Source organism: Salmo salar, chromosome 03 (assembly GCF_965601325.2).
Source record: "Salmo salar chromosome 03, fSalSal1, whole genome shotgun sequence".
Classification (NCBI taxonomy): Eukaryota; Metazoa; Chordata; class Actinopteri; order Salmoniformes; family Salmonidae; genus Salmo; species Salmo salar.
This window is the reverse complement of record NC_138293.1, coordinates 76368822-76382777: the sequence shown is the minus strand read 5'-3', so window position 1 is coordinate 76382777 and position 13956 is coordinate 76368822. Positions and strand designations below refer to the sequence as shown.

The 13956-nt window shown below is 41.8% G+C and overlaps 3 protein-coding genes across 3 annotated transcripts; 1 reads left to right on the top strand and 2 right to left on the bottom strand.

Annotated features, from left to right (window-relative positions):
- Positions 1 to 515: 515 nt before the first annotated feature.
- On the bottom strand, positions 516 to 3874 carry LOC106606512 (histone chaperone asf1b-B). Its single transcript, XM_045715398.2, has 4 exons — positions 3347 to 3874; positions 2422 to 2537; positions 1864 to 2040; positions 516 to 1368 (listed from the first exon to the last, which is right to left on the bottom strand). The coding sequence occupies exons 1-4, from the start codon at positions 3453 to 3455 to the stop codon at positions 1177 to 1179; spliced, it is 594 nt and encodes a 197-aa protein (XP_045571354.1). The 5' UTR covers positions 3456 to 3874; the 3' UTR covers positions 516 to 1176.
- A 1236-nt stretch (positions 3875 to 5110) lies between these two features.
- On the top strand, positions 5111 to 9312 carry LOC106601616 (protein crumbs homolog 3). Its single transcript, XM_014193957.3, has 4 exons — positions 5111 to 5391; positions 6360 to 6586; positions 8305 to 8348; positions 8463 to 9312. Exons 2-4 carry the CDS (start codon positions 6487 to 6489, stop codon positions 8670 to 8672), a joined length of 354 nt encoding a protein of 117 aa, XP_014049432.1. The 5' UTR covers positions 5111 to 5391; positions 6360 to 6486; the 3' UTR covers positions 8673 to 9312.
- Positions 9313 to 10576: 1264 nt separating this feature from the next.
- Positions 10577 to 13320, bottom strand: LOC106601614 (tubulin beta-4B chain-like). The gene is made up of 4 exons (XM_082972208.1): positions 13167 to 13320; positions 12346 to 12454; positions 12021 to 12131; positions 10577 to 11920 (listed from the first exon to the last, which is right to left on the bottom strand). The coding sequence occupies exons 1-4, from the start codon at positions 13221 to 13223 to the stop codon at positions 10863 to 10865; spliced, it is 1335 nt and encodes a 444-aa protein (XP_082828334.1). The 5' UTR covers positions 13224 to 13320; the 3' UTR covers positions 10577 to 10862.
- Positions 13321 to 13956: the final 636 nt, after the last annotated feature.

Here is a 13956-nt window from a genome sequence, read left to right as displayed (position 1 = left end):
GTTCTATTTCATATTGCACGAATCGTCCTAGATATCAGATTTTACCACCAGACAGCCCACATTCACATACCGCTTTTGCCATTATCTCCTATGCAGAAAATGACAGTCATACATTTCATAGCTGTCAATAATTGCAAGCGTCCATACATGCATGTTTTTTCAGCAAACCGTTCACAAAAGGATTACAATAACATTCAGTGAACTCTGAAGTCAATGACACGAGAACAGGATTCAATGAAAAGGGGAGATTTGTATGTTAACATTTTCACAATTTTGTCTTGAACACAGCTGTAATTCAAATTGCATGGCAACAAGCAAGCCAGACTATCAATTTCAAAATGTGCACTATAGGTGAGCATACTACACTACAGATATTTATGAATGTAACAAAAAGTCGAGGAAGCCCCACTCATTATTTTCAATGCAAAACATTTCAATGTTGAAAAAAGGTTTTTCTCCTAGAGTTGCAACATCTGCCATCACGTCTCAAAGCTTGTCAGGGACAATCACACGCATCACATAAAAAGATATTTAATTCAAAAACAAAATGGCACACAGGAAAATAAACATATGTACATACCGTTATTAGCACCCCCCCCCCACCCATCCAAAAGTCTCCCAAAACACCAACAGGGAAAAGTGTAACTAAAATGCTATAAGGACCATAACCACTGAAACACAATGGCTCAGAAAGTTCAAAAAAATACCACCATTATTTTCCTTCCAGCAGCTTGAGTCATTTCTTCCTCCATTTTGCTTCACTAGTGTCATAATCCTGTTGGTATTTACATCACATAATTAACAGCTGACTAGTTGGTGTGAATCAGAATTTCTGCCAATTAGCTGCTAACCATCTATGGAAACTTGGATACTTCAGCTGTCGCCCTGTTGATAGTATTAAAAATGAAGGGATGAATTAGTTTTACAACTTTTTTTCACCATGTTATAGACATGAAAGTGAAAAACTTCCAATAGATAATAAAGATTACTCCAGAAAGATTGTCTTGGTTGCAAGACACTGTAGTCCATGGTGGGAGTGTGTTGTTGACAGTTTCTGGGAAATAAGGGCAGCTGTAAGGCAAAGCTGGCTGTACATCCAAGTCAGAATGTCCATGTCCATTCTTCTGCTTATAGTGTTGGGTTGATCAAAGATTATGTGTATATGTACGTTTCCCTCTACAAGCAGTCCATAGAGTTGTCAGGTAGCAACCCTATGGGTGGGGCCTTGCCCGGGAGGCAAGATGGGGGCAGCATAGAGTTGGGGGCAGGATCCACATTCTCTGAGTCTTCCATCCTTTCTGCACACCCTTCCCAGTTGATATGGAATCTTGTTACACGTGGGTTTGAAGCCAAAATATTTCTCTGGAGCTGGAAGACAAACAGCATTAAGGGGGAAATTATTCAGTAGATGTACTTATATTTGCAATAAGACATGTTCCATTTTTACATTATACGAAAGCCTGAGCAGTACTGTGGCACACGTGCCCCTGATGAGTGAGCGGAGTTTGCACTTTAAGACCAATATTAATGGATATTTCGCCCTTCCACAACGCAAAGGTTTAATTTAATTCCAAAAGGTTGTCCCCTCTCCTCTGCCATCATTCATTCCCCTTCATAGATCTGATCAAAATTGGTAGGTGTAAGCAATAGCTCCACCTAGTTTACTCAATATTAATACAACAGTCCTGTCAGATCTGTGAATGGTAGTGAACAAGGGCAGATGGGAGGGAACAAGTAAAGTGCAAGTAAGCATTTCGTTGGACGGTGTATACCTTATGTATCCTGTACATACGACTAATAAAACTTGAACATCTTCCTGGAAGGAAACACAGTCAAGCACACCCATTGAGTTTCCTCCTTTACCTGTCCATAGTCAGGTTTTATGGGTGGGTTTTCCCGCAGCTCAGGGTCGGTGTACTCGTTGTTGACGTAGTACCCGATACGAATGAACTCCTGTCCGCGGTATGTACAGGTGATTAGCGCCACAGTTACACCGACAGCATCACTTTCTGGAATCAGACCCGTGTTTGGGGCATCCGCCTGTTGAAGGATAACATACTGTAGATGAGGTGCAAGGAGGAAGGCAGGAGAAGAGCGGGGTAAGAGGGAGGGTGTAGTTTCTATATCTGGTTTCTCCAATACAGCACCAGTGTGTTACTAGTGATTATGTTATAAGCTCAGTGTTACTTTTCGGGAACGGTTTCCATCGCTAGGGCTGTCACTAAGGACAGAATCAACAACCTCTGCATCATCAAATCAGTTGCTTTGTGAAGATGTTAATGTTCACAGTTGGCCAGTGTTATGTAAATTATATCTGAAAAAGAGAGAGAGAAATGAAGAGGGGCAAGGAAAGCTGCTGCCAGACTACTGCTGAAATAACATTGTTAGTTACTGCCATCTATAAATACAAAAAAAACTCACCTGGAACACAAACATGTGCCTCCCAGCTGGTACTGGGCCAACCAGAACAGAGTCAAGGGTCTGGTCATACTCTTCACTCTCTGCTGAACCCACATATATGATCTTCCACTCAAGATCTGCAACACAGAAAATTATAAAGTCAAATCACTGTCTTCCGGCCCACAAACTCAGTTCGCAACTTTGGAGAAAGCAAGGAAATAGCTGGACTGAAGACTGCTTTGGTCAGAATGCTGTTATGATTGACACCTGTGAAATTATTTGATTGTTTGGGTAGATAACGCGAAAGGCAAGTGGACATGTCAATACGTGTTCTAGAAGTTAACGTTAGTTACCTCCGTCAGAATTCCCCGCCGCCGCCGACCAAATACAAACAAAAGTTGGACACCATTCTGGCTAAGCTAGCCAGCTATAGGCAAAATAGCCAACTAACTAGCAATATCAACTAACGCCATCGTGTAGTTAAGCAATATCAAAGTACAATGTCATATATATATATATATATATATATATATATATATATACACACACACACACACACACTTTTTTTTAAACGAGCCAACTCTTTGTTCAGTAGACATAAGGGATTAATTAACCATTGTTTGCCACCCGGTCGAATAATTACTTTGTTAATTCTCATCTAAACGATTTATGGCATGTTTGCTAACGTTACCTCGCTAGCTAAATTGCCAGTTTGAACATGAAGTAGCTGGCCTAGTTGAGAATCTGAGAGCTAGCTAGGGAGATTCTCAACTAGGCTAGTTACTTCATGTTCAAACTGGCAATTTTGTTAGCGAGGTAACGTTAGCAAACTAGCCATAAATTGTCAGATGAGATTTAGCTAGCGAGCTAACATTAGCAAGCTAACTATACATCGTCAGATGAGAATAAACAAAGTAATTATTCGACAGGTGAGCACAACACTTACCTTCTGGCAGGTCTTCCATGCACTCAAATGTTATTTCAAATTGAAATGGGTTTCCGAATCGACTCGGGTTATCGAGGACAGCGACATTTAGTACTTGAACCTTCGCCATTATTGCGGTTCCGGCTGCGAGTGACAGACACGCTGGCTGAGTGGCTCGCAAATTTTCCCGTGGAAGGTTTCAGGCCTCAACAATGTAGCAACGAGCAAGCAATGTTCTCACGCAGCGTATACAAAGATCAATTCTATCACTGAAGAAATTCGGTTGTTGCATTTAAAAATGTATCTGATTTCGCAGGTTGACAGTTACGCTTTAGTGTAATTTTGAAATGACTAGGTATATATATATATTTGTTATGATCGCCTGCTATATGAGCCAATCATTTCTACAGAAATTGTATTTTTTAAAGAAAGTGCTATTAATTTTTTAAGTATTTACTGTTATCTGGAATATTCCTCTGACTAGTTTTGTTCAAAACAGCTATTTCAAAAACCACCCGCCAGTAAATTTCACAAAGCCACCAAAATGTCGAATGAAATGGGGCGGGTGTTTTTTCTGTTCTAAACGATGATTCGCTGGGTAGAACAACAGTAAAGCTATGGTTGGCAAGCAACAAGTACGTAGTGCAGGAATAACGCCACAAGACGCTTGCAATTACAAAACGTTTCAGGTAGAAATTCAATTGACACGACCCAACTCCCCCATGTACCCCACTGCTTTTGCCAAAGCAAACAAACACAACCACTGTACCAAATTCAGCCACTCTTTTAGATGGAAACATGTCTACATTCCAGTCTGGAGCGTTGAGGAAAGTCCCAAGACTATTTCATTTTTGGTCCCATAATGTCTACACCACGTTTGTGTGTGTTTCAGTGGATTTGTGTATATGTGTAGGGCTCTAGCAATTGATGATGCATACTTCAAGTTTATGTTGTGTGCGTCAATACATGGGAGACCATTAACCGAAGGACCTATGTGGCAGAGATACTTTCTGATGTGACTAATCAGTGTTTTTTTGCAGACTGCAGAATGTAGGCCTACATAACATACAATATTGGGGTGGTTATGGCTTGACAATCAACCACACCAAATACAAACATGGAAATAGAATCATACATTGATCAGATTGTGTTTTCTATGCCAGTCTTCAGTCACATTCTGGCATAGGCCTAGATGAAACTGTGATTAGGCAATAATTAAGGGACCATGATTAGCTGTGCTTATGGTATTTCAGGATTCTTTTTTATCTTGCTTTGAGGATAGAGTCAGCTAGAAAAATACAATTGCTCTCCACTAGAGGTCCTAAAACTGCAAACAAATTCTCACCATGCACTCACATGAAACATGTGTCCCTTAAAATACAGGATTTAAAAAATGCAGCCCAAAGCTTCTCAAAATGTTCAGTGTTTACTCATTGGGCCTGAACATATTTCACAGCCTTTTATATTTCTTTTGCAGATGGAAAAAAAGGTAGATGAACACGTTCAAGGCTTCAGACACACATCAATAGAATAGTAGATCTTGAGAAAGGGTCCCATAGAACTCTAATAGTTAAGGATCCATAATGAGTGAGAGAGCATGAGCAATGGGAGGAAGTAGGCTCCATTGAGCAGGTGGATTTTTGTCCACTAATCTGGTGCCTCATCATACAAAGGGTATCTGTCTCCTGTGCCACAGGTTGATACTGGGCTCAGGTACTGTAACACGAGACTGAAGTGAACCATGTGACCATAGGGGCGATGTGAAGAGAGAATTAAAAAAACTGTTTTACATAGTTAAACCTATACAGGTAATCTACGGTGATATATATAAAAAATAAACCCATTCAGCCAGTAAAACTGCTTTGCGATCGGATTTAGTTTGCAGATTATTTTTCAGACATTGTTGGGAGAGGTTTAATCATAAACACGTCCTAACATATGATCCAGTTTCGGTTCACCCACTCACTCGATTAGGTGAGGCGGCGGAAGCGAGACGTTGTTTTTTCGCAAGGAGTTGGATTGATCCCCGTTGCCTAAAACGGTTATCAACATTATTCGGTGAAAAGGTGTGTATAATGTTCTGTACAGGTCTGTCGATAATAAAATCCTATACTTCTTGTATTATTAGATCGACTAATTTGTTGTGGAGCAGGAGTGCAGTTTCTCTTTACATAAAATGGCTTGGAAGTATTGGAAATGAATTATGGGGCACTATAAATCCAATACTTTACAGTACTTTTATAAGGCTTTCATTTTATTTCGATAGGATGCTACTTTCACAACATTCACTAAGAATATGATTTATGAATTGTCATTTGTTATTTCAATGCCCTCCCTCCCCACCTCCCTGAACAGGTGCAATTGTTCTCATATACCACTAGTTTTACTAAGTCAGCCCACCTTAAACGTTTCATTTGGCGTATAGGCCTATATATGTCTCAAACAAATGATCCAGAATGTGCCTTGAAGGGACAGAAAACTTAACTCACATTTTTTGGGGGGTGGTCATGTTTCGACATGGTGCTGAATTAATCACAATTGTAATTTTGCCTCTAAGGTCAAATGTACATTTTAGTCATTTAGCAGATGTTCTTATCCAGAGTGACTTCCAGGAGCCATTAGGGTTAAGTGCCTTGCTTAAGGGGACATCCTAAGATTTTTTATCTAGTCGGCTCAGGGATTCTAACCAGCGACCTTTCAGTTACTGGCCCAACGCTCTTAACCGCTAGGCTACCTGCAGCCCTATCAATTTCTGATTGGACAGTTTCTGACAGTCTGAAATGTTTATAATAACTTGATTCATTATGTTCTATTGTATTGTCATGGTATGGGATAATTGTTTCTCCTGGGACTTACAATGATTCTATGCAGAATGAAGTATAGAAAGCTGTTATGATTTCATCTTCTCTTACATTTTATGTCACTTTATGAACCAGACTCAATAACATTGGGGTTTCAATAGAGACTCGGGCTCAGTGTAGCTCCATATGAACTGCTCTTTTTTTCTTTAACACTATCACCTTCATCTCTTTAGAGCGGCCCTGGAGACTGACGCCGGTGTGTTTGTGCTGCTGAGCACTACTCCTGATGAAATGGCCCCTTGCTGATGTCCAGGCGTCCCCTTGCTGATGGTCTACCCTCTTTAGAACCCATTGGTTTGAATGGAGATGGCACTGCTCCCAGACATGACGGCCTGGCCTGGTCTCCTGGCTGGGAGTGTCATACTCCTGATCTTGGGGAGTAATCCTTCCTGGGTTGTGGGTGAGTCATGCCACTACCTCTACAACCCCCCCCCCCCCCCCATCCTTCTTGTGAAATAACCCCATCACCACCACACTGGATTGTCTCTGACCACAGACAAACAATCTACTGTACGACTGCTTGGAACGATATGCACAAAAGCAGGTTTCACACATTTCTAGGCATTACTCAATAAAAACTAAAGCATGCAGTAACATGCCAACAGGTTGTACAAATATTTCGTAATGCGTGAGAGCTTTGGGTAGGAACCATTGGTATGAAAAGCTCTGGTACACCCACTTTTCTTAATGCGGACATGTGATTTCTCTGATAGACTTATGGTAATACATAATGCTCGTATTTGTAATGCTTTATTACTTGTTATAAAGTACGTATGAGCCCTTATATGTTATATTTTACACTGCTAGTCGTCAGTGCACTGAACTGTTAGTCAGGATCATTATCAGATGATAGTAAGACATTATAAGGGGTTTGTATGTGCTTATAGAACGTTTTCACAATGCATTATAGCTGTATGTTACCCAGCAAGAAACAATAGATAAAGCTGCCCTTAGTTGTTGTTCTGAGTGTTCTTCTGCTTTTCTGGTAATGGGACAACACTGAACAATGGCTGCACTCCAATGCAGACACCTCCAAGCTGTACTGTCAACCGTAGTTAGTTTGCTACAATAAACGTATCTGGCTGTCACTGCTACAGGAGGTTTTTCGGTGTCTCATTTTGAGCAAAAGTTGTGCCCCTCCCCCAAACAACCTACCCTTGTTTTTTGTTATCATGGTGTACTTTTGCCCCAGGGGGAGTTTACTATTTTACTATTTGCATTAGCCAATCATTAACTTAGTTAGACATCCCTAAATGGGCGATGAAGTTTTCTACGCAAGACATCTACTGTGAATTAATAGTCAATAATCACTTTGACACTGCACTGACATGGTAACCAAAATATAATAGTGCTTTTCCGGATACTTCAACTAATAAAACTGTTCAGGGGCTTAGCTTCACTGACCACAGGCAAAGGCCGCATTCCAAGTCCTCTCCTCCCCCTCTCCTACATTCAAGTAGTTACTGTGCGGGATGTCACAGAGTAATCACATGGCTTGTCATGGAGAAAGTGCCTGAAAAAAGCACTGGACTTGAGGAACTCAGTGATCCCATCGCATTGCAATAGGCTATTATGTTGTCAATCTATCAATCTAAAAATGACATCAACTTCCACCTTTCTGTTTTGTTTCCCCCTCCCCCTAGGCTGTAAATAAATGACTCTTAACTGTATTTAAGTAACTTGATGTGTTAAAACGTTTGCTTATTTGTTTATTAGGATCCCCATTAGCTTTTGCAGAAGCTGCAACTACTCTTCCTGGGGTCCTCAAAAAACACAAAACATGAAAAGTAACAAAACACTGACACAGTCACAAATTGAACATACAACGATATGCAAACAATACAACAAAAAAATAATACAAACAATACCCATATACATGCTTTTACATGTGCGTGTTGTTCTGGTATGTGGTCATGTGTGGAGTTGTTGCCTCAGAGCACCACACGTGTTATTTCCATCACCTGCACTTGGTATACAGTGTAATTTTGAAATGACCCGTTTTCCCACATTGTTCAAACCTATTGTGTTATCCTACATTGATCAAAGAGAGGGTGTATTTGTATTCTTGTAGCAAACTATTACAATGACCTGAGTGGTAATCATTAATGTTTTCTACAGGGGACAACACAACTAATAGATTACCCTCTAACACAACTGCCCCAGTGAGTAAGCTGCTGCTATCTTTATCTCTGTTTTTGTTAGAGGAAATTAAACCAGAAGTATCCAGAGCTTTATTTGTGAGAATGACTACCACCCCTGTGTTGTTCTGCCTCTAGGGACCCAACATTGCAGCTATTGTGGCCCCGACTGTTATACTGGGGCTGCTGGCCATAGCATCTGCTGTGCTAGTGTGGCTTTTCTGCGTGGTGAGGAAGAAGAGGCAGACAGAGGGGACGTACCGCCCCAGTGCTGAGGAGCAGACGGGGGCCAGCAGTGTTGAGACACCAGATGCACTCAAACTGCCCAAGGAGGAAAGACTCATCTGAGCCTAGTCTCTTAGAAGTATCTCAACACCTGTCCTGTACATCCAAGCAACAGCAAAATCCTGATGACTGTAGAAGCTCCACCTAAAGAGCTGATGATTACCTAGATATTAGAGGGTCATGACACAACGTTGACAGATACAGGATGGGACGAGAGGTACACAGCACCTAGCCCTGGAAGAGGAGGGCCCAGGCACTGTGTACTGTACGTACTGCAAACACATGGACTAGTGCTAGTACAGAACCCAGACACAGACGTTGGGATAGCTACTACAAATACCACAGCCCGCAACTAGAACAACTAGATCTAAGGTCCATGAGGCTCTGACTGCTTTCTCTGTGGTGTGTTATTTAATAGCACTGGCATATTTGAATGGGATAGACATGTACACAATCATTCAAATGGTCATACTGGAAGAGGAACCAAACCATCACCTGCACTATATGGAAGAGGACCAGTATTCAGTCCCTGCTCATACTCGTCTTTGGTAAATACATTTCAGTCTGAGTATTTCAGTCCTCTGTCGAGGCAATTTGGCCCTACTAAAAGACTGGATACAGTCTAACTGCTATAATCGTAAGCAGACTGCTGTTACCTGTGCTACCTTGATACATGCAAAAAATGATATTGGAATGTAATGTAAATGTTTGTATAAATTCCTTATAGATTACTTAAATGTATAGCGTGCAATAATATTTGTTTAACCACTATTGATTGTCAGAAAAGCATTTCATTGTCTAGATTTTTACACTGATTACTTACCTCAATACATGTCTCACTACTGAATCAGTCCTGTATCCAGCTTTACAGATAATGACACTGTAAGCTAATATTATCTAGAAAACATTTCTCCCAGTGGGATATTCTGTTTGTGGATACTGTGTGCAGAACAAATAATTATGTCCTTATTAATAATATTTAAGCACAAAATGAATGATTGTTTACGTTTGAATAATTGTATTGTAGTATTTCAGAATTGTTACATTAATTTAACATTGGCTGAAATGTGATACTACATTAGATCATATGTTCTATGTGTGTTCTTACCAGTACGCTGTTTGTATGTTGCAAAGCCTATGATGGGATTCAATTCTCATCATGTAGTTGTTTCACAATGTCATGACATATTTATCTATTGTAGCCTGCATGTTAAATAAATACTAATAGTCATTTTTAGAATTGGCCACCTCAGTAGATTTTCTTTGCATAATCAGTGTTGGACTTTGATCAGATGATGTCAAGACTTGCTTCTGTCTCTCTCTTTCTTGTGAAAACACAACCAGACTTCTATGAGGAATTAACGAGAGGGGAAAAACAGAAGACAGAGCATCGTATCAGCTGACATCATGTATCAGACATCCCTAAAATGGTGAGTGTGAAGTGTATGAGAAATAACGCACTTGCTCAGCATGCAGACCTTACGAGTCAGCTTTCGGTGAAGCTGTGATTGACAATATAGCTTCAGTCAGAATTATTAGCCAGCGGCAACTGACTGCAGGAGCTGGGAAGTGAAGAATGCAGTCACTATACGTCAGTCTCATTTTGCCTGTTGTTACATTCTAGGAATGCATTCCAATGCAGAGTTTATTGCTACTAACTCATTGGCATGAACCCATAGTGGGCAGTGCAGTTTGTCTTCAGCCTATAGTTAATGCTCCCTCACAAACCCAGTTTCCAACTGTGGTTGGCCTTTTCTGGTTTGTAAATCTGCTTTTACCTTTGACATTTTGGGCTCATGGCTTCAAATTCATATAATTTACAGTATGTGAACATATTGTAATTGTACATGCTGACTTTAACCTAGTGTGCCATTTTAATTTCATGTTGTACAGTAATCAAGTTTATATAAGACCATATTTATAACACCCATCATATATAAACAATAAAAACATAGAGTAAGGACCAATTTAATTTGAACTTTAAAATCACTTGCTTTTAATTCCATAAAGCAATGATGAGATGAATGTAGGAAAAATTGAAACAATTCAGTGAATTTCCAACATACAACAACAAAATAATGTCAAAAGTTCACTACTATCTGGTAAGATCACTGTCTAATGTGGAAAAACATTCAATTCATTTTGGAACATCTGCCTTCTTGAGAGAAAGCAGATGGTAAGGATGAAGGGGTGGAGTTGGGGACAGGACGGAGGGGAGTGATAGACTGTTTGGTAGTTGAGTGACTGGATGGTTTAGGCGGCTTCCTCTTCTCCCTCCTCTTCAAACTCGCCCTCCTCAGCGGTGGCATCTTGGTACTGCTGGTACTCAGACACCAGGTCATTCATGTTGCTCTCAGCCTCAGTGAACTCCATCTCATCCATACCCTCTCCGGTGTACCAGTGAAGGAAGGCCTTACGGCGGAACATGGCAGTGAACTGCTCAGAGATACGCTTGAACAGCTCCTGGATGGCTGTGCTGTTGCCGATGAAGGTGGCAGCCATCTTGAGGCCGCGGGGTGGGATGTCGCAGACAGCGGTCTTCACGTTGTTGGGGATCCATTCCACAAAGTAGCTGCTGTTCTTGTTCTGGACGTTGAGCATCTGCTCGTCAACCTCCTTCATGGACATGCGACCACGGAAGATGGCGGCTACGGTGAGGTAACGGCCATGACGAGGGTCACAGGCCGCCATCATGTTCTTGGAGTCGAACATCTGCTGGGTGAGCTCAGGCACGGACAGGGCGCGGTACTGTTGGCTCCCCCTGCTGGTGAGGGGGGCGAAGCCGGGCATGAAGAAGTGTAGGCGGGGGAAGGGCACCATGTTGACAGCCAGTTTGCGGAGGTCGGCGTTGAGCTGGCCAGGGAAACGAAGGCAGGTGGTCACTCCACTCATGGTGGCTGACACCAGGTGGTTGAGGTCTCCATAGGTGGGTGTGGTGAGCTTGAGAGTGCGGAAGCAGATGTCGTAGAGGGCTTCGTTGTCGATGCAGAAGGTCTCATCTGTGTTCTCCACCAGCTGATGCACAGAGAGGGTGGCATTGTAGGGCTCCACCACTGTGTCGGACACTTTAGGAGAGGGCACCACGCTGAAGGTGTTCATGATTCGGTCAGGGTACTCCTCGCGGATCTTGCTGATGAGCAGGGTGCCCATGCCAGAGCCAGTACCCCCACCCAGAGAGTGGGTGAGCTGGAAGCCCTGGAGGCAGTCACAGCTCTCTGCCTCCTTCCTCACTACATCCATGACAGAGTCTACCAGCTCTGCTCCCTCTGTGTAGTGGCCCTTGGCCCAGTTGTTTCCAGCTCCACTCTGGCCTGCAGACAGAAGTGTCATAACCCATTATTTCCTGGACAAGATTTTAGAAGTAGTCTACCACCAAATCTCATATCTGCACTGAACACACCAACCACTCACCAAAGACAAAGTTGTCTGGCCTGAAGATCTGTCCGAAGGGGCCAGACCTGACAGAGTCCATGGTGCCCGGCTCCAGATCCACCAGAATGGCACGGGGGACATACTTCCCACCTGAAAAAGAAAATAAATATTATTACTGTGCATATTTGCACTGTATTTGTGATAATAGGGTACCTCTGAATGCCAGTATTTTTTAAAATTGTTAATACAAGAGTCTATTTAATCAATTGTGCATGTTTCTGTTTGTTTCAATAATTGGAGACATAATGTGGTTCATGTATTCAATGCTAATGTGCATACTGTACCTATAATGTGCATACTGTACCTGAGGCCTCATTGTAGTACACATTGATCCTGTCTAGCTGCAGGTCGCTGTCTCCATGGTAGGTGCCAGTCGGGTCGATGCCATGCTCATCACTGATCACCTCCCAGAACTGAGACAGTGAGAGAGAGAGGAGTTGAGATGCACTCAATAGCAATACACAGAAGCATCCATTTAAAATGCAAGTTAGAATATAAAATATAAATAAATATATATAATGCAATGTCTTTTCTGTTGCATGGACATTTACCTTTTTGTGAGAAACACAAATAGCATGATTTGCAGTAAATATTCCCTTTACATAATTATGTAAGCCTCTAAATGATTTCAATTAAGCATTAAAATTCCATTTAGATCTAAATATTTATCAGGTTAAATATGTCGTGTCATAAAAGAGAGGAGAGGAAGGTATTCTAGTACCGTTATCTCTCCCTTCCACCGCACGTCCATTTAGGGTCCCCAAATAACCATTGGGAATGAGTCAGCAGCAACAATAACAAATCTGCCCATTTCATATGCAAAAGTGATATAAACTGATATTAATCGGATATAGCTATTGTTTAGCCTATTTCTCTTATACACATATTTATTTTGTGCACGGAATGACCATGCATTTTTCATGCATGTTATATTATAGCTAATCGATAATGCACACAGTTCTGCACCAGCTTTCTCTACAAGTCTTATGGGTGGATTATCAGCGGCCTTTCTTCATTTTGCTACGCAGAGGTAAAAAAAAAAAGAGGTATAACTAGCTCGCCTGCAATCATTCACATGAAGCAATCTATTTTCTTGGTAAAATACAAAGGAGTCAACAATGATACCTTGGCTCCGATCTGGTTACCGCACTGGCCGGCTTGCAGATGCACTATTTCGCGCATTATGGATGGATGGACGGGCGTTGGCAGTGAGGTGACCGCAGTCGAGATTTGGCCCGGAGGACGCTTCTTCTCTTCTTCCCCAGCTGACCGTCTGATGGACCCGCCTCTCCTTCAACTACTGGGCCGAATCGGTGGGCGTCATCCCCATGGTAACCAAAGACCGGAGGAGAGGAGGGATCCTAAGCTCGTGGAGAGAGCGGATAGGATGCTGTTATTTGGAAGTCTTCATCAATGAGTGTTCCAGTGATGCGCAGTCACCCGACCCTACTGACTGAGTGGTGTAGTGATAGCTACAGGCATCCTACAGTGTAACAGACTCTCGTAAGTGAGCTGAAGGTATCATTGTCATCAACCCACTAATGATGTTCACGAGAGATTTTCCCCAGTTACACAAAGTGGTCACAATCACGAGTGGTGAAGCACAAGATACAAACCACACGCTGTGGACTGATGATATATTGGCACCAAGCAAAAAAAAATACATATTTAAAATACCATACTGTAGATTGAGGCGGATTGTAGTGTGGTAGAGTTAAAATGGTTATTCCAGCAAATTTCTGATTATTGGAATAGTACACAACGCAGAGCAGAACAATCAGATTGAGGGTCAGTGGCCAAAACCCGCGAACAGGAATGATCCAAGTTCAGACAGAAGGGGGAGTCAGATCGCTATGATCGCCAGGAACTTTGCTTTTGGTTTCTAATTTTAATTGTTGCGCTACTGGTGATGCCT